The 27,759-nt window shown below is 37.5% G+C and overlaps 1 protein-coding gene across 12 annotated transcripts in view; it reads left to right on the top strand.

Moving 5' to 3' along the window:
• The window catches only part of SOX5 (SRY-box transcription factor 5), a 649,933-nt gene that overhangs the window by 407,715 nt on the left and 214,459 nt on the right, over positions 1-27,759 (top strand). For 11 of the 12 annotated variants that reach the window (XM_052789110.1, XM_052789111.1, XM_052789117.1 and 8 more), the window contains one exon: positions 18,514-18,724. In XM_052789110.1, coding sequence (XP_052645070.1) covers positions 18,514-18,724 — 211 coding nt within the window. Of the gene's footprint in view, positions 1-14,377; positions 14,618-18,513; positions 18,725-27,759 lie in introns of those variants that run through there. The other variant, XM_052789118.1, reaches the window with a different exon arrangement.

Below are 27,759 nucleotides of genomic sequence, written 5' to 3'. Positions count from 1 at the left end.
CAGCAGCTGAAATTGAATTTACTAGCGAATTTACAAGATGTATGGGAAGAGGAGTATGGAGGCCTCTTCTCTGCTTCTGCATTGAAATTGATACATTCCCAGCACAGCACTTTTCCCAGGACAGCATTTTCAGCCCAGCTTTTCTCCAGCTCAGCAGTCAGATGTGGGATGCTAGAAACTGCATTACCGTGCAGGACTAGGCAGTATGCGCTTCCCCCCGTTCGCAGTCAACACTGTGGCCCATCCTGGTCAGATAACAGCAGGCCTATGTCCTCCTCTCTCCTAGTAAATAATTATTTGATGCCTTGTTTGAAACGCTTTGGTGCTTCCAGTAGGATTTTTGTAGGGTGTACGCAAAAACTAGCTCATTTGGCCCAGGTGTTATCCTTCTTGGTAGAGATACCAAGAGCTGAAGAAACATGGGAATTAACCTCCCCCGAGGAAGTACTCTAAGGGGCAGTACTAAGAAGTATTGTGAATTTTATGTGCTAGGGCTCATAAACCTGCCTGAGAGCAGGTTTTTAGCTTTGTCCATTAATAGAGTACCTTGGTGTCCAGCACTACCATTGATTTCTTCTTTTCCTTTTAGTAAAGAAGCAAATTCATTATTAATCTTTTTGAAAAGCAAACCCACTGCTTTAATTACCAAACCTTTGATAGAAAATTATTGAATCCTTATGTTATTTATGTATGCAAGTATACAGGTAAAAATATGTAGGTGTATATATATACAAACACACGTACTTTAACTATCTGCTATAGACATGAGAAATATCCTGCTCCTAATCAGACTGGAAAAAAACAGATTCTTGACAGAGTTGCCTGAGGGCCCTGCAAAAGAGGGACTCTTGAAACATATTTTAAAAATAATTTTTAAAAAGACAGATTTTTCAAATCTCAGGAATAGATATTCAACTGCCTGATTTGGCTTGAAATGAGTTGGCTGAATCAGTTTCTTTTTCTTTTAAGTAAGTCTATAAAGCTTTGATGAATCTGGCTCATTGTTTAGCACTTATCTCATGAGTAAAGCTTGAGAGGTTTGGCTTGAAACTTACCAAATCACATCTTTGGAAAATGGCCCAAGCCTATTGTTTTATTTGGGGGGAAAAAAAAAAAAAGCTAAAGCAAAACACAACCAAAAAAACCCTGATCCAGCTTAGTGGGTAAGTCCCTTACAGACCTATAGAGCCCCTACCGAATGAGCCCGTCTGTTTCTCAATGTATGTGAACCCTGCACTTTATGGAATTGTAGGGCTGAGAGGGATTGTGAGAGGTCATCCAGTCCCAGCTTCAATCCAGGGATCAGCTGTACCAATGTCATTTCTATCAGATAACAGCCTAACTTCCTAAGTTACTCAGTGCAGGAAACTTAACAACCTACCAGTCTATCTGTCCTGGAGTATTGCTGTCTTTACCATTAGAAAGTTATTCCTAATGTGTAACTCAAATCATTTCTGCTTCAGTTTTAGCCACTGCAGCAAGAGAAATATAGTTTCTCTTTTCAGCAAATGTTTTTGTATTTGAAGGCTGATATCACACCCCCTCTTCTCAAACTTGTCTTTCAGTATGTGGAATTCTTGTCTCCACCATATTTTTCTAAAAATTTTTTACTGTTTTTTTTCTTCCCAGGAACTAGTAGTAGTGGAAACATTTACATTTTAACAGCTGTGTCTCCTGCTTAACAACAGATGATTTTCCAGTAATGACAATGATGTCTGCAGCAGGTGCATCTGAGATGCTACTGAAAAACTCTAATTCCAAGTAAGAACAGACTCAGGGTGGCTCAGTCACGGTTTCATAAATGGTGCTGAGTCGTTTTGTTCAATCAACTTGCAGTTAAATCCTCTCTGGTACTAGTCTGTCTAGTTAGCTGTGGGTTAATTTTCGAATGGAAGGAAGGCTTTGTGTGCCACTGTCTTTTGCTTAGTTCACTGGTAGAAGACAAGTTTTGGCGCTGCTTAGCTTTGCAGCTCTGACTGCATAGCTGTGGAATAGCAAAATGGATTATAGTGCCTCTTGCATATCAAAAGGATTGCCAGTGAAGTCTGACTACAGGATCTTTTCTTATAGAGAGGAGGAAGAAGAAACGTTGAGTCTCGGGTCCTAGAGTGAGTTTCCAAGACAAGGAGTTGGCAGGGAAGAAATCTTTTAAATTTAAGACATTTGATCTGGAAGTCAATGGGGAAAAAATAAACATCAGACCTCATGATATCAATTATCTGAGGCACGTTTAAGAAGTAGTCAGTCCTCTGAACATAATTATTTTCATATGTACAAGATAAAGTGTGTTACAGATTTAAAATAAAAATCTTTTTCCTTTTATGATCTTCAAGGAATCCACTGTTTATACAAGCTGAAATAAGGTAACTGATATAACGGGGGTTGTGCTTTTCTGCATTTTATGGATTTAATAAATCCTCTGTTAAAAGGAGTTACCAAGTCAATCTTCCCACTTTATTAGAAGACACTTAGTGGAAATTGACCTTCATATCAGCCAACAGTTCTCTTTTTACTGTGTTTTGGACTACTTGAGAAGAGAAAAGCCACATTCCCCTTAAAGCGATTCTTTCTCCCTTGTCTCTCTATTTTTACATTTTGAGTTTTTGTCTTGTGACCACCAGAAAGAAGGTATATGTATGAGCCATCTGGAAATCATAGTTGTTTGTGCTCAGGAAACTTGATGCATTTTACAAAGCAGTGAAGTAAGTACTGATCTTAAGGGAGAGTGAAGACTAGGAATATAGTTAATTTGCTGCACACCACTGCTTTTTTTTGGAGCTCTGCTGTGTTAGTTACAACTCCAGTGGTGAATACTTAGTGATTTCTTCCCATCTGTGCAGCTGAGAGAGGTTGGAGGTCAGTCTAGGGTACAGTGGAAAAAAGGGGTGTGCTTCACTGCAAAGGGAAAACCAGTATGCAAGATAAGTTGGCAATGATGGATAAAATTTCCAGTTGATCAAGAGTGAATCTTCATGTGGTGAAGCCCCTTTCTTTCCACTCTCCCTCCTGACACTTTTTGGTGGAAGGTTTTGAGCAAACTCCCCCTTCTTTGGAAGTGCAGAGTGCTACTGCAGTCAAAAAGTCTCAGTAATTGGTGGCAGATGACAGCTGCTGATGAACATCTCAACCTCATGCTTCAGTTAGGAATTTGGGTAGAATTTCACAGTATAAGGATATTATAGAAATCTTACAGAATTAACAGAATTTCAGGACCACATAGTTATAAACCACCATAGGTCCTGTAATAAAACAAATAAAGTTTACATGGTGGTAGGAGGATGATGGTCAGCTCACTAAATAAGAATATTGTGAACAGGCGTGGTCCTTGGGCTGAAAATTAAAAGCACGTAAGAGCAGATATGACCAGACATGTCAGAACTCTTCTGAATTTTCTGCACGTGTTTCTGAAGGAAGTCTTTGAAGATTCCTGTAAATGCAGGATATTAGTATATATTATTTCCAAGAAAGAAGATGGAAATAAAAAAGAACAAAAAAACTCTGAGGTTTTGTCAAAGCCAATGTGAATTAAGGGACAGTCCTTTAAAATGGATGGATGTGTTAGAAAACTGACTGGAGGACTTGCCCCAGGAATTGTGGTAGGAAATAGCTCTTCATCACTGGCAAAGGATCAGTTTGTTCCATTACAGTTCCGTTTTTCACTTCCAGATTTATCAGTTCTCTGTTGGGTACTCTTTTGAACTGTTTTGATAAATAATTGTACTTGTGAAGGTTAATGGACTGTCAGTCCCTTATTTACTCTCAAGTCAAATGTGGTGCATACTAGTCAGAAGCGTGGCTCGTGCTTCATGACCAGCTGACCTTAGTGCTTTAAAGTGTGGTTATAGTCAGATAAATGACTGTAAAAATGACATTAAAGGGTCCCATGTTTTCTGTCTTGCTGTGGCTTTAGAGGTCAAATTTAGTTGCATAAAAATACGATACTTTTATTAATTGCCTATAATGCTATAACTTAACCTGGGGTTTGAAAATAAAGCTGTGTCTTTTCTGCCTCATGTCATCTCTAGTAATAAACATTTTGCAAATGGTAGTTAACTGACTATTTTGTTGATGATATGTCTGCAAAGCAGAGTCCAGTTCCTTCTTTTGTAGCAGTATTGACTCTTTGCTGCTAATGGCAGTTAAAAAAATTTAGTCAATAAAGCAAGCAGATAGACGTGATTCAGAAAATACATGGGGAGCAAATATGTTGAATAAAGATGACATTTTAAAGCCACTGTTCTGCTTATCCCCATACATTTTAGGAGGTTCACTGGTTATAGAAGCAGAACACAAATGCTTCCATGTAAACTTCTACTAATCTGTGCCAATCTCAAATTAATTGCAACCCTTGCAGTCGCAACAATGGCTAGCAATTTCCAGACATGTTTGTTGCTATTTTCCAGTTTATTTTCATTAGTATCTTCACTGGATATTGTAAGAAAGTGTTTAATTTCATCAGTGCTTAAGCAAAAGAGTAAAACCTAAGACAAACTACTAGTTCCTCTGAGAAATTTTCACGGCTAATTCTGGTTGTGTTTAATTAAGTGTACACTGTGCATAAGCTGACCTCTGTGGTACTAAGACTCATTCTGTTACTTCCAAGGAAGAAAGTTCTACTTTTTATTTAAGTGAATAATAGCTGCGATGAAAATTAATAAACTTGCACACAAAGGCTTAAAATAAAATGTGTTCTGGAAGTGAGATTTCCAGAACAGTTTAGTCGTCTGAACCAAGTGATCCTGTTTTCACTGAAAATAACCTGTGGAGGTAGATGCAATTTGCTGATGGAGATCTTCTGAAAGTCTTGCTAATCGTTCAACATTCTGCCCAGCTTCTTTGGAGAATAAATATGTGCTGAAATCAGGAGAAGCAGGCTGATAATTAATATCTTAATGGAAAAATGTTTACAAAAGGGTGTTGTTTAGACAGTCCTCAGAATTTCTCCATTTAGTCAGTGAAAATATAACTGTGCATCCCCGTTCTGTTCTGTGGGCCTTCCTAATCCTAGACTTTCTCCTTTGAAGATGATGTTTTGGCTGATTGGGGTAGCTGTGATTTACGTATCGTCTAATCTTTTTGCATTACCAACTTCGTATGTGATAACAGTACCTTGATTTGTATAGGCTTGGGGTGAATTTGAACCTACAATGTAAAGACTTCTTTATTTTATGAATCTGATTCCTAAATAATCAGTGAAAACTGATGTCATGATAAAGTTGTGTAACACCAGGTTGAAAGACAGGGCAGCTGGCAGAGTATATATGTGCTCCTTCCAAACTTTTTAAATTTTTCTCTAGCATAAGGCCTGGATGGAGGGAAGAAAGTACATTACATTTCTATGAATGACACAAACGTGCTTCCTGATTAATATGTGATACTGATGAAAGAAACAAAATTGTCATAACTATTGTTAATACTAATAGCTATGAACGTGACTGTGATGTACTACGTTAACTACTCAAGAAAGCAGTCAGTGGTCAGGTATATCGGACTTTGCAGCATAGTGTCGTGGTAACATCTTCTTTTGGCCCTCTATTTTTAAAAGTTTCTTTGAACCTTAAGTTATGAGACACTATGTAGTGTTTCAATAACAGAAATGTAATACCAAAATGTATTGAGAAGAGCTTTGTATAAATGCGTAAGTGCAACCTCCAGTACTGTCAAAGATACCGTAAGGAAGATTGGATGCCTATCGGATGGACCGGTCTTACATGTCAGAAACTAGTTTTTGCCTGCTTTGTACCTTGTAAGTACAAATAAGCTGTCAGCATAGTTCCTGTTTATAATGTCATTTGCATGTGATTTTCACTCTCACTTCACATAATTGAATTTATTCAGGCAATTTATTTTTCAAATATGTAGTCTCCACATACGTGTACATCTGAAGATTAAAAAACTTAAATTAAGAAATTTTATGTAACTCTTTTGAGTATGTTTAAATATGTATACTGTAAGTGTAGACACTCATAGACCAGAATAGAAGGGAGGAGGAAAATAAGGAAACCCTCCAAAATGTACTGTAATTTCTTTTAATGTGTATGTATGTCTGTGTGTGTATATATATAGAGAGAGAGATGAAATGTGACTCTTATAACCAAATACCCTGTCTTTGTGTTCACCCCCTGTCTGTGCTCAAGGTCTCTAGGTGCTCAATAGGAGCTTTTTAATTATTTTTCCCTGTTTGATGTTGCTAAGTATAATGAATGGATTGCAGAGAACTTTTTGTTAGAAACCTTCTGTACATCAGCTCAGTGCTGGTAGGCACAGTGATACCTGGCTGGATCACATCCTGAGACTCACTCTTGATAAATTTAAGGTCAGAAAAAGACAGATTTTGTATAAACCATGCTCTATTAGTCAACCAATACTTCCTCGTCACCAAGTAGGCTTACATTCTTTCCAGCTAAAGTGGAGAAAATTGTGTCTGTCTTATTTGGGTTGGGCAATTCTGTGGGTTTTTCAGCATCACTTCATGATGACTGAAAACTACAGGGAATACTCAGAAATCAGTGATTCAAAGAGGAGCTTGGAGAAGAAAGGCTATTTCCAGCAAAAGTTATTCATCCTCTGCTGATGGTGGGTAGTTGGCTGTAAGTGTAGAAGAATAGATGTTCTTTGGGGTTTTTTTGTTTGTTTGTGAACATGACATACAACAGTGCACAAAATTAATTGTTAAGGAAAATATACAGTGGACTTAATCAGCTACAGGAATATGAATTCTTTTAAAATATGGCATAAGAGAATGAGACTGAACTGCCTTAAAGCTAATAAAGATCATTTGTATTACTCAGAATAATTTAGGTAAGTGATGAGAAAGGGGAGGAAAATTAGCATTTCTGTACAGTTTGCTCACTGTGTAATTCTTAATCAGGAGTGTCACAACATCCCTTGATACCATCTTATCACAAAGGTGTCTTCATACTAGGCAATGTATGCTACTGACTGCAGTTTAAAGGAACAGAAGAAAAAAACCCTGATCTGCAGAGTGAGAACAACTGTGAATCTGTCATAAACTAGAATTTATTGGGTTTTTTGCATCACTCAACCACAGTCTAAACTGGGTCCTGTGTGCAGGGTCTACGTGCATTTTAAATCTTGTTTAAGCTCTGCTTGAATGAGCTTCAGAATGGGACTTAAATGATAAAATGACATCATGCCACTCCCCTGGGCAGAACATAATGTTACCATTTGAGGTGTACTACGACCCAGAAGAGTGAACAGAGAATTGGTTCTTGGTAACCCTTGGATGCTGAATGTGCTCTGCCATTGCCTTGCTTTGGAACCTGGCAAGTCAGTTCATGTAATTTCCTGATTTGCCCTATACGCAATAATCACAAAGGGTTTTTGTGGGGATTAATGAACAAATTTTTAATAGCTCTAACACATATTACATTTATGTACCAGTGTTATGGGGATTGACTTTTGTCATTAATTTTTATTAATTATTCTGATATATTTGGCATTCTCTGATCAAACACCATCTTCTGTTTGAAGTGCATATGGTCCAAGTAAGATTGTTCTGTGGAACTGACTTTCTGTGAATGTCTTTATTCTGTGTTGATAAACACAGATATTTATGTATTTTTTGTATTTTATATATTTTTTGTATATTTTATTGATTTAAATATATTTATATATTTTATTATTATTTCCTGTGCAATCTTTCCTCCAAAGTTGAGAAAAGTACTTCGGTTTATACCAGAATTCCAAATTCCATTTCACTAAAATTGTGGAACAGTCGTTGATAGAAGGAAAATCAAGTTATAAAAGACATAAAGAGAAGAGCAGGTGAAATAAATTTTGGAGGGAAAATAAGTCTTTTAATAACTGCTAAAAAGGATGAAAACAGTTACTGCTTGGAAAAATCCTGTAAATTATTGTTTGTGTAGCCGTTACTTAAGAAGTGTCAGAGAGTAAGTAGTAGACAGTAATTGGTGAAGTCTATAAAAAGCAGGTAAAAGAATAGAGATCTTAGGTAAAAGTAGATCCATGAGTCCCACGTGCTAGACGATCTGCATTTTGAAAATAAATGAATGAGACAAATGTATTTCAGAACCAAGAGCATTCATTCTGAAAAATTCATATTCTATATGTGGTATCTTATGCTACAGTTAGCTCCAGTGGAGACAATGGGGCTATTTCTCAAGTAGCTATTCCATTTTAATAAAGTAATGTTTTCTGGCCCTTCTAGAAAATGAGAACTTCCAGAAGATTGGTTTTGGAAAAAGAAATAAAGTGATACTAATCTCCATGGAGGCAAAGATGATTTTGACAGTTATCATCCTGTAAGTCTAGTTGTAATCTTTTGAAAAGCAAGAGAACAAACACATGGTACAAGTAGATAAATAGATGTGAAATGAGAAGGCTCATGAACAATATACAACATATATAAAGCAGAACATGATTATTTTAAAAGTGTAGTAGATTTAGCCACACACCTACCCTTCATGTAGGATATGTGCAAGATTCCTGATATTAAATGTGTGGGCTAAGATCCTCAAAAGTATAAAGAATGAATAATTCCAAAAGAGTTGATTATTGGAAGTTGCATGGAATTCAGTCCATAAGCATGCATGCACTGTGAGGTGCTCCCTTCATACAGTATTTCATGCATCTCATTTGAGTGTTCCAGATAAAGTAAGTATAAAAAAAGAAAAATAGTAATGTATTAACTTGTTGAGAGGAGAATAGAATGATCTTGTACAATGTGATTTTATTTAACTAGTAGAAAGAGGCAGATACACTGAATGTCAGAAAAAGATGGGTACCTCTTGAAAAGCTGCAATGGCAGAGATTGTCAGAGGAATTCCTTCAGTAGAAATGAGGAAGAATTTCCTAGGGCAACATACTCTGCACAGGTGTCCTTCATTATGGTATCTTTTTGCTTACCCTGGCCTGTCAGAGCCTCCTAGTTATGTAGCAGCATCCGCCTCGCGTTATTCTAAGGTGGCTGGGAAAAAACGTGGACTGAAAGGAATGTGGTTATGGTAGTCCTTTGCCTGCTGTAAGCTGTCTGGTTCTTGGTACAGGATTCATGGGACAGTGAGCGCCTGTAGCAACATTTTAGAAACATGGAGGAATAAACACGTTGGTTTAGAAGTTTGAACAAGTGAATTACGCTACACTCCTTAAAGTTGCCAGCGGTGCACCAGGGAGACTACAACCATAATACCAAAGAAATCAAAGGGAGACTGAGTGGCAGAAAATACTCCAATGTAAAATTACAGACTGATACAGCTGGATAAAGTAATCCAAATGACAGATAATCAATGGGAGTAAGGCACTTGGAAAACAGTAATGCTGAAAAAGATTTAGATGTGTTAAAACAAATTAGATATGAGCTGGTCATGTAGCAAGGCAGCAAAAAAGGCGGTAATGAGGTAATTGTCCTTCTCCTCATAACTTTGCTAAGATTACACGTGAAATAATGTGTTCAATTCTGGCCGCGTTAGAGAAGTCAGCAAATTGGAGGGATTTCAGATGCAAGCAACAAATTACTGAAGAGTTGTTGGAGCTGATTTGTGAGACAAGACTGAAAGAGGAGAGGCTAAATATGGGCCAGTAATAACAAAGTAAATATATGCTAACTGTCCAAAAAGATGTGGATGGTACAAGCTCTCACATGGAAGAGGAACAGTGCAGAGCGCTGGAAGAAGCAGCTGTATAAGAAGAGTTTTGGGTTGAAAGGAAGCAAATACAAGGCAATGTTTCAGAGCAATGAGGGTTTTTTTTTTACTGTGTAGAATATCCGTAGGGGGAATGGGAAACCTCGCTGTCTGAGACAATTTTACTAGCCCAAATGAAACTGGGACCACACCAGAGGGCTGAGTGTGCCGTTTTGTTACATACCTGCTTTAGGTACTTGGCAGAATCACACTGTCTTATGATAAACATGAGCACAGGCCCTTATGGGTGCAGGATATTTTCTTTTCTTTTGTTCCCCAGTTTGGAGGGTTGTTCTCTCCAGACAAGATATCCTCCAAATCGTCCTCAACAAAGAGGACACAGTTTTGACCAAATCGTACGTGGCTTGTCTTTACTCTCCTCTCAGCCATCCAGACAAAGGAATGAGGTGAGTATGTCTGCCTGGTATGATTTTTTTGTAGGCTACCAGTGAACAGATGAGGTGATCTTACATCCCTTTGCCATCTGAAAACTGTGGTGAGTTGTAGTGTGAAAGCTAGGTAGCTGGGAACAGCCCTGGAGCCATTGCTAGCCTATGGCATTCCTTTTATTGTATCCCTAAATTCTGCTCAGATGGTCCTCTTCCATTCTTTCAAGGAGTTAGCACAGACAGCAGGTTTGTTTCATAGTAAAAAGCTGGTGATGAAACTGTTTCTGACACTCAATGTAGGTTTTATTACGCTTACAAAACCAGAGTTGTTGTATATGGTTAGTAAGCTTGTATTTTTACAAAGATAATAGTTTTATACCACATGATTTCCAAACTATTAGAAGGATTTAATGTATGCTGAAGACTCTACCAAGCTGTTTTGATAAGTAGTCTTATTTTTTGTTTAGCAAGGTCTTAAGGGTGATCTTTAGTCCCCCAGGGAAGAGATCATAAAAGTCTTAAAAGTGCTTTTGCAGAGTTTTATTTATTATTTTTAAGCATGAAGATTACTAGCATGAAGATAACAAGGCTGTTATAGTACAACATGTTCTTTGTTTTTGCAGGTTATAGCTAACATATTAGGAGTTCTCAAAATGCCAGTTTTGTTTGTTAAGTATTTTGAGAGCAAATAGATGTAATCCTATATTACAGTCTTAAAATGAGTTTTGCTGGAGAAAGAGGCAGTAGGAGAGATCTGGTCTGAGGATGGGTGTCAGGAATTATGTCACTAACTACATTTACCCAATACAAAGCAGTTGTTACTATTTCACTATATTTAATATCTATATTCTGTAGAAAGATTTGCAATTTATTTTTATTTATGGGGGAACACTTCATTGCAAGGAATGGGACAAAGAGGTGGGCTAAAAATAAAACCAAAATCTGTAGCACAAAAGAAAATAATGTAAAAAAATCCCTTAGACATCCAATGTAAGAGGTTCTAAAATTTCACTCACAACATTTTCTCATATATTTTTTACTACAAACAGATCCACAGTTTGCATGTAATTCTTTTATTTGTAATAAGTCAAGTAGAAATGGTGCGATAAGCAGTAAGAAACACTAAACTTGTTCTGTATGTTTGGGGATGGGCTGGAATGCAGAACAGCCAGAGGAGAAGAAATGTTTGTCTTAAAGCACTGGTTATCAGATTGTGCTCTGTACTGTAGATAGTCTGATAACGGTCTGTTGAAGAAGCACAGACAGTCAGCCAGTCGCACTGTGCTGGTTCCATCTCTTTATTTTCAGGGACCTATAATGAAATCAGTGGGAATTAAATGAATATATATTATTGTGCATTTTCAGAAATCCCACTAGGCACCTCCTTATATCTTTTGATACTTTACATCTTTGAAAAATCCGCTCCTATGTTCTGTAAATCACAGAGGATAAAGTTAGAAATCAATGCAAAACGGATTATAAGTTATTCCTTTTGTGTGAATGCAACTGAACAGTTTCTTAAAACTCATTTACAAACCTTGGAAACGCTTGACATTTTCTTTTGCTCATGCAGTTATGGCAGCAGTCTGAGTATCATGGTATTTGGAAAAAATCAAATTACATTTCAGTGTTACTCTCTGATACTGTGGGGTGGCGCTTGATATATGAGAGAGTTCCCAATTTCCGGTTTCAGATGATTGGGCTGTAGTGCACCACAGAGTAATGTAAGAGCTGAGTATTTATTGCATCAATAAAAATGAAAATACAACCGCTATGAGGCTTTTGTCCAATAATCTCCAGGCTTTTTACATCAATTATAGAAAATGCCCTAAGCTGCAGGAAATATTTATTTTTGTCTCAGTTTTACATATGGAGCGAAAAGGTAGAAGAAGGGAAAGTGTCTGATGTAACAGAGTTCATAGAGCAGATGGTCTTCTCTTTGAGCTTCAAATCATTTTCAACAAGGTTCATAGATGTCAAACACTGGAAATACCTGTTAGTCTTCCCATTGAAACGTCTGCTAGTATATCTTCTGCTTCATCAAAAAGAGGTCATTAATTAGATACAGCACTTGATGTCAAATAAATACAACCTGAAGGACAAGGGATAGTAATGCTTGCCAAAAAAAAAAATCCAGTACCAAGCAAAGTATTAACATTTTAGAGAGAGAGCTAGATGTGATCAGGATTCTCTGATAATGGGTAATACTTCCAAAATATGAATCATGGAGTCCCAAATACATAATTTCAGCAAAACCAAGACAATATTTGACTTGAATGTATTTCGCTTGAGTGTAGCATGATCATACATGGTAAAAAGAAAAAAAAAGTGCATCTCTATTTACTGTGTTTATTTCACCTAATTCAGTTAAAATTCATCTGCCATGGTGACCTCTTCAGCTGACTCTTCAGATCCATTCATCAACTTCTTCACTCTCCATTACATTTCAGTTCCTTGTAATCGTTAAAATGACAGTCCTAGAAAAAAAAAAAAAAAAATCTGTGTAATAATAGCTTTTGGTTTGCATGGATCTAGTTGCAGAACCATAGCCTGTGGATGTATATCTGTACAGGTTTCTTTACGTAACACTCTTCAACATCTCTTTTATCCCTCCTTGGATTATGCGTTATTGTCGGTTCTTACTTCCTAATAGTGTATTTATCCTCTTCCACTTTTTTCCCCCCCTCTATGCCCTTTTACATAGTCTCCCTTTTTCTCACTGTCTCCTCCACTGTTTCTTTTAAATCTCCTTGGGATCATTCCTTTCCATTACTGATGAACAACTTTGCTCCATGAAGGAAACCTATAGACAAAAGACCTGTCTAAGATAGAAGCAAAGAAATTCTGAAGCGTAAAAAAACCGGTGTCTATTGGGAAGCCTTGTGGAATATGTATTTCATCTTCCTGAAGGTGCCAAGTTGACAGCCACCATAAACCATACAGGTTTATGGTAATATCTGCCCTACAGCCCCTATGACATAGAATGTAGAAGGAGAGAATTTTTCAAATCACTTAAGTGATTTGAAGATATGATTCCCACTGAAAGTTGATGGCACTTATGCTCCTAAAGTAAGTTAATTATATTAATTAAGGCAAAGATTGTAAATGGAAGGTTAAGAAAAAATGAAATATCATTCTTGCTTTGTGAATATTGTGTGTGTGTTTTGTTTCTTTTAAACCTTAAAAAATATTGGAAATGTCAAGTTTGGTTTTCCTTATAATTGCTGGTGGACCTCCTGTGGGCATTGGGAGTGTTTTTATAGCTTTCAGATTTTCACTTGAAGTAGCTATGCTGTTGAATCTTAAACATAGATATTTACTCCCCGAAAGTTTATTAGGTAAAATAAATAAAAACAAGTAGCAAACAGTATTAAACTCCTTAAGAATCATTTGTCTTCAGAAGTGTGAAGTATTCTGGGTTTTGATTATGTCATACTGTTACCAGCTTCCTTGGTCACTATGGAGACTATAAAATATATAGGCCTACATGTGTAAGGTAGAAAGCAGAGCAAAAAATTTGCTTTCGTGTCGTCTTTATACATTCTAAAAGAGCAAAGTATGGCAAAATTCCAGCTTTGAAAAGAGAACTTGTTAGGGTGCATTTAGGATCACAGGCTTCTTAAAATCAGACAATATCAGTGCTAGTTTTAAAGGCACAAGTATTTTATTCCAGGTGTTTTTGGCTGCAAAGCTAGAAGCTCGATTCTCTTAATAATTATTTTTTTTGCTGCAGATGCAACCTCCTTGCATACCATATGGTGGTAATTAACAGTTTCAGACTTAGTTCTCAGTTTTCTTCTGCTTTGATTATTGGTTGGTTTGGGACAAAATTTTAATGTCACAGAAACAGAGTTTTCTGCCTGAGTTTAATTGCAGATAGGAATAATGTGCATCTCTAGATGAGGAAGGAGAAGATGAGATTTAAGATGAGCACGAAGAGATATTTTGGAAATCTCCCCAGGTACAACCTGTTTCTTTCATTAAGTGTTTCGCCGTCCCTCTGTAGAAATGAAATAGGCCTCGACTGGACCCTGGAAATGGAGAGAGACAATTTGAAAGATACAGTTGGAACAAATAGTTTCTTTTAACTGCAAAATGTTTGCGCTTTTTGTGAGAGCAAGGGTAACATTGTGTAATCTTTAAAAAAAGATAATTGCCCAGTGAGGGTAAGTCCATTGTCCAGTGACATGACTTTTCCTGTCAATCACAAAGGTGACAAGGGGGCTAGATTAAGTAAAGCTTGCCCAAGATTAACAAAGGAAGATTATTGACCTCATCCTGAAAGGGCAGAAGCCTGTTTTATCATTAAACCTTGGAAGAGGTATTTCCTCCATAGGTGGAAAGCTGTTTGGCAATACAGAGACAACTTTCTTGTAAATGAACAAGTCTTCCTGTGGATTCTAGCTTGGAACAGAAGCAGAAGAGGTGAAACGTGGGGCAGTCCTCTTTTTTGTTGCTGTTGTTGGCGGGGAAAGAAGGGCCTAGTGTTTGATTCAGCAGGATCTGTGTCCTTGTCTGCCTTTCCGAAGTGGGAAAAGCAAGAAGCAGCAGCATCAGGTGTTGGTGAGTACAATCCCAGCTCAGAGTTCGATGAAAAGTTGTGCCAGCACACATTAGCAGAGCAATTCGCAATGCAAATGAACAATAGAGCCCCATCCATGAAGCAGCTGCTAACTGCATAGAACTGTTACCAGGATTAACAGTGCCAGAGGCTGGAATGTAATCATACTTGAACAGGTGAAATTGTTGCGCAGCTGAGAGAGACTGTTCTCTGGTAAAGGAGTGTCTGTTTTCCACTGTTTTGGTGACAGAGAGGTAGGTCTTGTGTGTGGCTTGATGGACTTCATTTTGGCATGTCAGTAGTAGATATTTAGGTTCTTTAATACCACTCTTTACAGTGTCGTTGCTTTTCTCTCAGGTAACTGAAAAAACTCATGTGAATTTGTCCTTTCAGAAAAGGAACCTACTAAATCTCACCTGTTGGGAGGGAACTTCTTTCTCAGGGGATTAATTTTAAACTGTTGCTGACATATCTTTCTTGCCATTAAGGATTTCTCTGAGTGTTTTCAGGGAGATAGTTAAACTCTCATATGTACAATCAGAGGATTTTCCTTGCTAGAAGTTTTTTAGCTTTATACAACCATTGACATGAGTAGGTTTTATGTGGAAGTGTCCTTTCTTTTTACATGTTAAAAGTAGAAATCCAGAACCATTGAAAGTTTTTTTCAGTTTCACCAGTAATAGCATAAGAAAGAGCAAAATAAAAGAGAGGGATGTAAAGCGAAAGCATAGATAACAGCTGAGCATTTCAGGTTGTTGTTCTGAATGACAGAATGAAAAGATCATGGACAAGTGGGACAGACAGATTCTCGAGCTGGTGTGCTAGAGGATACATGTTGAACTCTCATCAACAGCAGTAGCTGATGTGTGTGCTCATCCGCTGGTATGGAAAGAAGAGGATTCCTCTTAGACTGCAAATCACGCAGTGGATGTGTGATTGCTACAGATCTTTTTGAATGAATAATTCACTGGTGTACTGTAATTTAGCCCACTGAGATGTGATTGCAGCTGTTCCCCTACTGTATATGTGTTTTGATTAAGTGGAGTGTATCTTAAACCCCACAAGTGTATAAATAGCCCACGTATGTGATATGCAAACACTGCATACATGTACACCTAACAAGAGCAGTCTAAGGAAACATTTTGTTTTGGGGATGATTGCTTAGCTGTGTATATTAATATATAATTTCTTACAAAAAAAAAAATCTATGTAGAACACTGCCCTTTCCTTGTTTGTCCAGCTATGAAGTGAAGTCTTCTTAACTGTGGTACTCTATAAATGCTTTTAGACAACATTGTAGTAGCAGGGCGCCTCTTTGTTATTAATGAGTTTATCATTCCAAGACCTTTACAATGTAAGAAATTACTTCTTTTGTGCCTGTTTTACAGGTAGGACACTGAAATGCAGAAAGAAAAGTGACTTTTTCCATGGTTACATAGAACATTTGAAAGAACTAGGAATTGCGTATCCAGAGTCCTTGCTTTACCCACAAACTACTGTCTTGTCCTCTCCCCCTCACAATTCCATTTCCCCTGAAAGAGAGGCAGGGAAATTTTAGTAGTTGGGTTCCATTTGAATGCCAAGCAATTTGTGATTTTGAAAATCACCTTGTATTACTTTATGTATCATTCAATCCTTGTGTTCTTATACTTCTTCTCTTATAACAAACTTATTTTATACTCAGGATATATTTGTATGTATAAAAACACTTGGATGTACCCAAAATGTACATGGAAACAGCAATGATGATTCCTGAAGCTTAGGCAGCTCTTGCAAGTGCTTTGTATCTGTGACCAATGTGTGACATACACAGAAACACAAGTGAGTGTCTTTAGGGCCCACTTTGGAATAAAACCAAGAAACTAGTTCCTGGTAAAATTAGGAACAATACTGTTCCTATACATAATTGATGGTATAAGTGGATTTAAGAACTGTAAGGGTGGTATTTGGCTTATCTGTCTTCAAAGTGTGAATAAGAAAACAGTTTTCAAGATATTTCCTCTTTTGGCCTTGTCTGTAGGAAAGAATTGCCACTTGGTGATAGTGGGTTTGAATGTTATATAAAATCTGAACTGATGCTGAAGTTAACTATTTTGCTCGTCACAGTTAAAAAACAGTTTCTTCAGGTCTATATATGTGAAAAAAAATTACATTCAGCTCCAACTCATTTTTTAAGTCCACTGTTAGCAACTAGTAATTTTCCAAGTGCAGAACAAAAATGGAGGGAGTTGCAAGAAAAAAAAAAGGAGCATTTCTGTTGACTGGAGTCAGAACATTTTTTTAGGGCTTGGTCAAAAGCTCATTGACGTCAGTAGAAAGTCTCTCATTAACATCACTGGGTTTGGCTTTTGGGGCATATGATGGCCCAGATTGTAATCTCAGTTAAATCCGATTCTGTTAGGGAATTTATTCACTAGTATAACACATTCAAGCTGCTCAAAACTGTTTGCAGTAAAAGTTTTCTTAACCAGAGGTAGTCTTTTTGACAAAACGAAGTAGTCTGTGACAACAAACACATTCTTTACTTTATAACTTCCCTGTTGCCTTATTCAAATTTTATTGAGATAATTTTTAGCAATTCATGTTCTATTTATGAAAAGACACATTTTTGCTGAAATATTGTGGTTTATTAAACCAGAGACACCAAAAATTACTCTGGAAAAAAATGATAAAATTGTAACACAAATCACTAAAAACAGTGTATATGTCGCTTCTATACCCTATAAAATGAAAACAATTTAAAAATTATTAAGACTTTTTCAATGAAGTCTGTAACTCAGATCACAAGATGGTCCAGTGACTTCTTTAGAAATAGTGTTCATTAAACACCTGGAATACAAAAATGTAAGAAAATGGGATAATGAAAAAGAAAAAACAACTCTGGGGAATCTGATCAAAATAAAAACTGTTCATGTTTGCAGCATTATATTATGCGGTATATGTACTCTGCAGCAAGCTTTGTTCGGAGACATTGACCTAAGTTTTGCAAGGTATAGATAGCATATGTTAGCAGAGAAAAAAAAGTGTTTCAGAGATGTGTACGGAAGGGTAGGGTATTAAAGAGACATAAAAGGGGAAAGGAATATATGCAGAGAACATTGCTTTATGTAGGAGACGGTGTGGAAGAGAAGGCTCTCACATTAATGAAGGCAGGTTTGAAGATGCTGGAACCAGTTTTGGTTTCCATTAAAATTAATGAGTAGACCTCTGTGGACTCTCACATGAGGAGAATTGTGTGTATGTTCCAGGGAGTCACAGAGTTTTGCCATTGTGCTGCTAGTGAAAGTCATTAGGACCACCTTTGTGAAGAATACTGTCTCTACAAGAAATGAAGGTATGAGATGGAAGAGGAGAATAGAAAGAGAATTAGAAAACAGAAAACAGTTGCTTCATCCTTTATAGATGGGAGAACTGCTTGAACTGCAAGTTAGTCATATGGCAAAGAGCATTTAATATTTGGTTACTATTTCATTTCTTACAACTAGCTATCAAGGCATTAAGTACTTTATCAAGTCAGGAAATTAATGGTCCTTGTAAAAATTGAAGATTTTTTCGAAAGAAAGCTGTAAAAGAACAAACAATTAAAGGTAATCGATACCATTGTTATTGGGAAACCTGTGAGTACAACACTTCTTCTCAATTAGGGAAAAACTGTATTTTATGTTTCTCTCTTGCAAGCTGATCTTTGTTCACTTCAGCCTGTAATCTTGGTTTATGCTTTATGGATAGGCTTTGTTCTGGGTGCTTTTGAAGCATTGCATGCCTTTTTAAAGGTTTCAACAGAAGAACAAACAGCAATGAACTCAAAGAACAAAGGATTGTTCTTTCTTTCCATCTTTATTTTTTTGTTCTTTAAGAAAAGAAAGAAATGTTTCATCTCAGTTTTCTCCCCTTTCAGGAAGTTGATGGCAATAAAGTGATGTCTTCATTTGCCCCGCACAACTCATCTACCTCACCCTTGAAGGCAGAAGAAGGTGGGCGTCAGAGTGGAGAATCATTGTCCAGCACAGCCCTGGGAACCCCTGAAAGGCGCAAAGGGAGCCTAGCGGATGTTGTAGACACCCTTAAGCAAAGAAAAATGGAAGAGCTCATCAAAAATGAGCCAGAAGGTAAGGCCTGGGAAACGGGCCAAAATTTTCTGTTTTGTTTTCTTTTCTCCAGATTCTTTGGATATGTATACTTTTTAATCTTCCCATTTTCTGCTCCATTTGCTTTTTGTTGCTAGCAAAATTGAAGTAAAGAACTCATAGTTCTTGTCTACATTAGAGATAAATTTCAGCAATATCCCATTATAGCTAACATTTTTAGCTTTTCGCAAATGAGAGCCTTTGTCTGACATAACAGTCTTTTTGACACAGTTGCAATAGACACAGCAACATCCTCAACATGGGTACAACGAACACTGTAATTTTAAGAGCCTGGGGGTCATTTACACCACTACTCTCCCCCTCCCCCACTTCTAGAGCAAAAAGCAGTGTTATCAGCAATGTCAATGTTTTTGTGAAATTGTCTAGTAGGCATGTCATTATTTGAAAGGTAAGATGTTAAATTTGGAAGTCATGAAAGCTTTTGTCTGGATCATGTCCTATCATGTCATCCGCTATTTATCTGTAGTGCAGGTACTATACAAACAGACACAGTACTGGCTTTCTCTGCTTTATGTCTGGCCAGCAAGTTTCAACCTTGGCATATAGGTATCATCTCTGGAGAATCAGTTTGGTTTTGAGAGTGTATGTCCAGTCGATGACGATGTCACTTGTGCTCTGTGGGCTGAGACTAAGACCAAACATCTCGCTTCTGAGAAGCCACTGAACAGCTTTCCTTTAAGTAAGATTTTCAGTTCCTGCCTATTTGGGGCAGAGTCAAACCCCTGACTGGAAGAAGAAGGTCTCACTGTATTCTCCATAGGTATCCAGCATGCATATTTACAGCTAGATTTCCAGGGGACTGTGGGCCAGTTGGTGTTGTGTGAACATACTGAGCCTTATTCCCTAATGCACAGTAGTAAGACTTCATTTTCATTTACACCCACCTACCCTGTTGTAGAAGTCTATTTCAAATGTTTAAAAGCATGGTCCTCAGAGCCCATCTCAGTGTTGAAGCATGAATTGACAACACCTACAAGAAAATTTTAGGACAACCTGCATACTGGAATGAAAATATGGATGCAAACACAGCCACACTGTCACATACATGAGCATGACAGGATTGTAAATTAGTCTTCTCTTCTTGACTGGAGCACACAGTAAGGGTCTGCTGGGAAACAAATTCTTTGTCTCAGCATTTTTTTGAATATTACATATAATCATAGCATTTCATTTTGCATTTACGTTGACTTAATGGTCAGTGCTGTGACCTACCTTGTGCCTTTGAATGGAAAAGATCTTTCCTGTGTATGGTATGAGGTCGGGGGGAAGGAGACCAGAGTTCTCTATACGAGAGAGGAAAGAACAGTGGGTTTTGAGCAATGTATAAATACTCTGTTGAGTATGAGGTTGTACAAGCTGTACAGACTCCATTAAGGAAGGGCTACAGACAGACATGAGAACGGTTACAGAGCCTGTGCATTATCTCAGCTCTACTAAAATGAAAATATACAGTACAAACAAAAGATCTACAGCTTTGTGAAGAGATTGGGAGAGAAAGGAGGGGGAGCAACTGAATGTTGGGCTTTGCAAATGCATGCAACAGAAAATCTTTTCTTCCCTCTAGCCATTGTTCTATTGTCTTTCAAAGGCCATTAAAATGAACAGCAGGTTGTGATGAAAATTTCATTAAGCCCTAGTTAAGTCATTATGAGGGTGCCATATTCATGTCTGCTTACTCCCTGTCCAGGAAAAAATGAATAGGAAAGGGTTGGGGTTTTTTTTCCCCTTTCTCCTTAAAAGCGAACTAACAAAAGTTCAGAAGTTAGAAGAGAATGGGAAATGGGACATGAAACAAAAGGAGGCCAGAGAGGTGAGCTGGCTAGGAAGAAAATTAGACTTGCATAAGAGCATTGAAAGGTGCTGAGGGACAAATACATCATTTTGACAAGTCTCCCTCCCTCTCCCCTTCAGCCAACATGATTGTTTTTAGAGTGGCTAATTAAAAAAAAATATATTTCTGGGTGCAGATGTTAAGACTGTTCTTAGACATCTTCCACAAATATGGTCTCTTTCCCTAAAAGAAGTAAGTACTACTGCAAGCACAGTGTCTTCTCTGTTTGAACTCCAGCAGAAAATTTACTTATTGTGATGTCTTCTTCATGTAGTGCTAAAATAAAGTTGTCAGTCATTGCTGGTTGCTAGTCAGGTAATTAGAATATTAACCAATTTCCCCATGAGTAAGATAAGTTACAGGTGGGAATCTTTGGTAGTACATGTAGGTAACAATTCAACAATGTATGATTACTGTGTGTTTCAGTAATAATTTTAGTCTTGCTGGTTTATGGGGCTTTGTAGGAGAAGACCAAGAATCTTGGTTAAGCTTTGCTGCATTATGTCAACAGCAATAATATAATACTTTATTTCTCTTTGGGAAGAAAGGGAAACATTTGCACCAGTAGCTGAGGTTTAATTAAATGAATTTCCTGTGAATTTTTTGAAGACCAGATATGAGCCAGATTCCCATTTCTCTATGTACTCATAAGTTTATATATTATTTAACTTGTACAATGGGCTATGTTGGCTCTGTTTTTATTGTTTGAAATTGTCTTCTGAATTACTGTGGGAAATGTGCTTTTGAAGCATTCTTTCAAATGGCCTTTTTCTTCAAAAGGGGAAAAAAGAGAAGGGCTGGGTAAACAACTTTAGGTCTCGATCCAAACCTCATATCAGTCAGGGAAGGGACCTTTCTTTTCTTAAATCGGTTTTGAGGACAAGTGAGATATCCCAAAATACTGATAATAGGTCTGACTGTTTTTAAGAAGCTTTGTTGATATATAAGGTAAATGGTTTTCTTATGTTCAAGAATTTTTACAGTGTTACAAAATATACTGCTCAGAGTGCACAAATGCACACTTGTATGTATGCATATATGTAAGCACATACATGTACCCACACATGAGCTAACAAGGGAAGCATCACTGTTCATTAAATGTTTTCCATGTTGATTTATTGTATATATGCCTTTGGTTAATGTCCCCTGTAGGAAGCCATGCTACCTACTCATTCTTAAGAACTTTCCAAAAGCTTGTCACTTCCTTTTCCTCCTTGCATATGTGTATGGTTTTGGTTTTTGTAGGGGTTTATGCTTAGCTCTAAAGCCCCATGCTCTTCCCCCCCTTGCCATTTTACTCTTGCTGTATGAAAGTATGTGACTGACAATGAGTCATGCTGACAGATACATGGAGTGTTTCCGTGAATCTAAAACTTGTGGAATTTTACTCATTGCTAATACAGTGCTCATTTTTCTTCCTTCAAATTCTGCAGAAAATCCTTATATGCAGCTTTAGCATTAGGCCCCCAAAGGCATAAACCTATTACTGAAGTCACACAATGTTATTTTACATGAAACATTCTGTCCTTTCTAACTTGAACTTCAGAAGAGGAGTCAGTCCCCTTTTATTCCTGGTATACAATAATGAAGATAATGGAGTGGGTTTGGAGAAGCCTTATATACTGTGACAGACCTCAAGCCCTTGCCCTGAGGGTCGTCTGCCGACCATGGGATTCCTTTTGCAGCTAAAATCATTAGGCGAATGAGATACAGGCATGTTTTTCTTCTGTTTTCTTAAGGCATCAGAGGATGGCAGAGACTCTCTGTCTGTCTATTCTCTTCATTTGTAGAAATGAAATGGAAATCTCTTTGAAGTCACTGAGCTTGACACAAGTTCATGAAAGCGAAGACCAAAGCAGCCACTTAGCTTTTTCTTGCACTATTAATTGGATTGGATTGCTGTATTTTAATTTATGGTCTGGGCTTGTGGAAAATTAAATCTCTTGAAATCTGTGTAGCCTTTCCTCTAAACGTATGGCTTGGCTTCTGGAAAAAATATAGGCAAGCAGGTAAATTCTCTCTTATTTTTAGAATAAGCCAGAGTACTCACTGGCTCTTTACACCTCCTAATTAAGAATCAATCTTCTTTTTCCATTGTGGCAGTATATGTTTGTAACAGGTTATGTATCTGTTTATCTTTAAAACTTCCATACTGTATCTTCTGAGGCCAGATCTATGTTATTGTACAGAATTTATAGGAATTCTGGATAAAAGGGATCATATGGGCATCTACCTGACCACAGAGACTGCGCACATGAGCGTGTGCACATGTGGGTATACTCATTCATCTACACGGCTCATTCTTCTATAATAAGGACCTCTGAAACTCAATTCTGTTTGGCTGTTTAAATGAATACTTTGAATTTTATAGAAATGCATGTACACAGATATACATATATATAAAGTGCATGTATTATATATATTTAGACTGAAATATATTTTGGTCTGAAACTCAATTCTGTTTGGCTGTTTAAATGAATACTTTGAATTTTATAGAAATGCGTGTACACAGATATACATATATATAAAGTGCATATATTAGATATATATATTTAGACATAAATATGTATAACCATGCACACACAAGAATTCTGTATATATAGTGTTTAGTATTGTTCCTACTTCAGAATTTCGTTCTGCTAGTCCTTAGGTCTTCTGAGCAGGAACAATTAATCTCAAGTGTTTAGTAAGCAGGTAATACATATGTTTGCAGGGCTTTAACAGGTAATGTGAATACTAGAGCCTCATGTATTATAGTATGCTGCAATACTGTAATTACTTTGTCGGAAAGAAAGGGATGAGAAAGGCCTCTGGGGCATGATTTTTGTCTTCTGAACATCCCCCAAAGGCTATTTGTGTTTGATGTTTAAGTTTACATTATAAATCACAACACCTGTTCTTGTGGTAATTTAAATGGCTGTTGTTTAAGCAGTTCTGTAGTCTATAAAAGTGAACCGTATTGAATTCAGGCTCTCTAGATGAAATAAGATCCCAGAATATCTCCTAATATTATCAAACTCTTAATCAACATATCTTGTAAAGAAATCAAGAGGTCTCCCTCTTCTTAAGCCATAAATTCCAAAGCAGACCATTAATGGGCACAAGAAGGGAGGCCTTTGAAATGCAGACTCTTGTTTTTAAATCACATTTGATGAGATGGGAAGAAATAAAGTGAACAGATTTGGGAAAAGCCTAAGGATACTCTAATTGGTTGAGGTTTGAATTTCTTTTATTTGGTTCTTCACTGTCTGTTTGACAAAGTATGTGGTGAAGAGGCTTTGTAACGCTGTTCTACTGAAGGACAAAAAAGGATACTTTGCAGCTGAGTACTTTTAAGTTTTGTTCGTTCACTCCTGCTGCTGTGGAAGGATGCTTCAAGTGTGTTGTGGTTCCATGTTCCTCTATGCAGCCTGTCACCAGAAAATGTGTCTTTTCTTGTGGAGCAAGTGAGCATCAAACTTCCATACACTTCTTTCAAAGACCCTGCCATATGGAAATGTGCATTCATATACTGCTGATAAAAATAAAAAATAATAAAAAAAAAAAATTAAAAGATAAAGTTTATGAAATAGGCCTGTGTGAAGAGAAGGCACTGTTAAATGCTGTGGTGGCTTAAACTTTTATTAACAAGTGCTTTAACTCTAGAACAGAGGTAGCCTAGTTTGAAGCCCTGCCAGCTCTTACTTGCTCAAAGTGAAGTTTATTCATTTGTCACCTTCAGTTTTTAAGTGTTTTCCTTCCTAATAGTTTAGCCTGATAGTCATGGTTTATTTCAATGGATGTTTTCAAAATTTGCTTAGATTCCCTTCCAAGTCTCTCTTGCTTACATCCTCAAAGGTTTGTAGCTTTTGGATTTTTCTTTTCTCTTTTGATAAAGGCATCTGAGGTGCTGATACAGCATCTTAAATATAGAAGAAAGCATTATGGTCAAGTGAGATTCAGGAAACTTGTGCTTTTGGAGAGAAGATGCAGTCCTCCTCCCCCTCCCTGTTTTAGAATGAAAGTCTTCTCTGATGGATCTCCATAATTAAAATTTCTTTCCAGGGTACATTCACTCCTTAATATTGAACAAGCAGCAGCCAAAGCAAAATGCTTGATCTCTCATCTCCCATCTTTTACTGTGCAGCATATAAGTGGTTCACCAAGACCAAAATAATTATTTGGGCTCCTGTCTACCCCTAATTCCTGAGGTAGCCAGACTCAATAGCCATGGTTCATTTCAATAGGGATTTTCAAAACTTGCTGCCACTCTTACCCCCAGATCATTTTGATGTGCCTGTTGCCCCCAATGTATTCCAGCTCGGTCAGTTTGCAGTCTGCCTTAATTTTTTGCCCCCCCCCCCCCCCCCCCTTTTTTTTTAATATTTCCCCCTCCCCTGGAAAAGCCATTAGCTTTCTGAGTTTCATTTCAGTCCTTGGATTACTCCTGGAGAAACCCCTGACCCAGACTGGTAATATACAAATATACATGAGGGAGTGTGCCAGCTCTTTTTGTATGCTTATGTGCCACAGCTTTTGGGGATGTCATTTATTCAAGAGTGAAGAGCGAGCCACCTGTTTCTCAGGCCTCTTGTCCCTCATATTAAAGGTTCAAGCCCTTGCTGAATAGTAACATCTTAATCTGGGCAACATACACAACATTTAGCTGAAACCTATTTGTCAAGCTAGCGGGGTTTGTGGGATTTTTTTTTTCCCCTCTCTCTTACCCCCGAGGCGCTTGTCACGACCGTGCATATTAAAATTAATCAGACCTCCCAGGCTTGTGTGACTGTGTGGTTTAACATGAAGAAGTGGATATCAAGCATTTGCCCTAATTAAATAGGCCTGCTTGGTTTTGTTCTAGTGGATACTTGGTGTTTTTTTTAATAAGAGCTGCTTATGGAGGAGGCACGGCCAGCTCTAGAGTTAGCGGAGAGCTCACTTCAAAGTTTTCCCCACCACCTGCGCCCAGGATGCTGAGACCTGAAGGGCTCCCCACGTTCTTTCTTAACAGCACAATTTGCGGGAAGTAAGTGGAGGGGGAAGGGGAAAATACGGCCAAATGAGCGAGAGAGCGATCAGGGAAGGAGAGGCGAGATGCTGGGACGAGCATGTGGATTGGCTTTTTGAAGTTGATTAAGATGACCTATCATCCTGTCTGATTAGCTTTAGATCTCAGTCTGTGCCATGAGCTATTCACAAGGCTGTCTTGTGTCTTCTGTTTACCAGAAGCAAGGGAAAGCCTCTAGTATGGCAAGGAGCAACATTTGCAGCAACTCCCACTTGCTTGTTTAGCTGATGAAGTAGCCTTGTAAAAACACTCTGAAGTTTGAAGCTGCTGCTTACTTTTATTAGTTATGTGTCTGTTTAATGTTGGTATTTTTAAAGTGGTTTGAACATTGCCAGTTTTACACAACTTTATGCATCTCCTGCATTGTAAATAAGCTGTACTGGGAAGATAGAACTCCTTTCATCATCTTTTCTTCTCGTACAGTTTAATTGTATTGTGGTTTCTGCATCACCTCAGGAGAAAACATGCTTTATGTGTGCAATTTCTATACTGTCATGTATAAATTCAAAAAGCGCTCAAAACAGAGTAAAGGAGAGTTGGGGTGGGGATGACACCCTAAAACCTGTTAAATAGTAATTAAGGACTGATACCATTCAGCAATTCAACAAGTTAATTTTAGCCAAAGATAGTAGAAAATTTGGAACGGTCAACATTTTTAGACAAAATGTTTCATTGGAAATGATATTTTTTGTTTTTAGATGTTTAAGATGATTAATCTGAAAGAGAAATGAAAACATTTCAATTAGGATTAAATAAAACATTTTGGGTCAGGTGGAAACAGCTTTTCCCCTGACTTGGTTTGGCAGCTGAAATGAAAAAATTCAAACTAGTCAAATGAAAATGAGTTTCAAGTCCTGGAGAGGTTTTGGGAGTGGTTTTGTATCTGATGACCTGAGGAGGACAAATGAGCAGTTGTTATAAAGACACTTAAATGTATCTGAATGTTATGCACTGTAGTTTTGAGGGTAAACTAATATTTTAGTCAGAAAAGCTTTCAGAATTTTATTTCTTCCAAATGTGCAAATTTCTGTGTCTTCTGAAGCCTCCGTCAGAAAAGTTTTGCAGCACCTAGGGTATTTTATTTTGAAACATATTTTGGAAGTTTATCATCCTTCATATGTTAGACATACTTGGCATGTCTTTGCAGCAGAAACCTGTGAGTCTATTCTAGAGGGCCTAGAAATCTACAGTCATTACACCCCCAGAATTTGATTTTGCTTTCTATTAAAATTCTTGCAATCCAGTATGCAGGCAAAAAGCAAAGCTTTATTTATCTGTTTCCGTAACAGTTTAAATTGCTGAAGTAAAACCCAGCAGGTAGGATGATACTCCATTGATTTAAAAATTTATTGCGTGTCCGTGCACTAACTCGTTGCCGTCTTTCTCTCTTGAAGTAGTAGTATTATTCCTATTTTATTTTTTATTTCAAACCTTGGCACAACCCAAATGTAAAGAACCATATTGACACTGCCAAGCATCTGTCTGGTGCTTGACAGCATCATAGAAACCCTTCCACTCTTTCATCTGGGTTGCTATTGGTTATTTAACAACACAATGCAAACGGTGCAGTGTGGGTGTATATGAAATGGAAAGAAAGGTTGAGGTGGGGGGAAGGAGCCCTGTACAAGTAAATACATCTTTCATCATATCTTTTGTTTGGTCTGTTTGCTGTGTGCTATTCAGTAGTCAATAGAAGTTGTTTGACGGTTCTGCAAAGGGTAAGAAACCTTTTTGTAAACTTTTATTCTCCTGCATTTGTCTTAGTCCAGAAAGTTTTCTGCTTTTGTTTTTCTTGCCTTGCTTTGTTGTCACCTGTCTGTTGTTGAAGGGTTTTTGTCATTGCTGTTTAGCTGATGTGACGTACGCTGATACTTATGAAATGCTCTTTGTTGAGCAGTGATCTTGTACAGGTGAAGTAGACATTTAGAGAGCTTATGAAAGGTTTACTGTGGTAGTCTTTGGGGCAATAGAGTTCTTTAAAGCTTGTGTTTTAATTTATTTATTTAGCCGGGGGATGAAAGTGAAAAGTGAATGAAGAGAAAAATCAGTCTGTGCTTTCTGCTGAAGAATGCCCTGTTAGCACTTGTGTGACTTGGTAAGGCTTTCTGAGATGTT

Source organism: Harpia harpyja, chromosome 6 (assembly GCF_026419915.1).
Source record: "Harpia harpyja isolate bHarHar1 chromosome 6, bHarHar1 primary haplotype, whole genome shotgun sequence".
Taxonomy (NCBI): domain Eukaryota; kingdom Metazoa; phylum Chordata; class Aves; order Accipitriformes; family Accipitridae; genus Harpia; species Harpia harpyja.
This window is presented reverse-complemented; position numbering and strand designations above follow the sequence as displayed.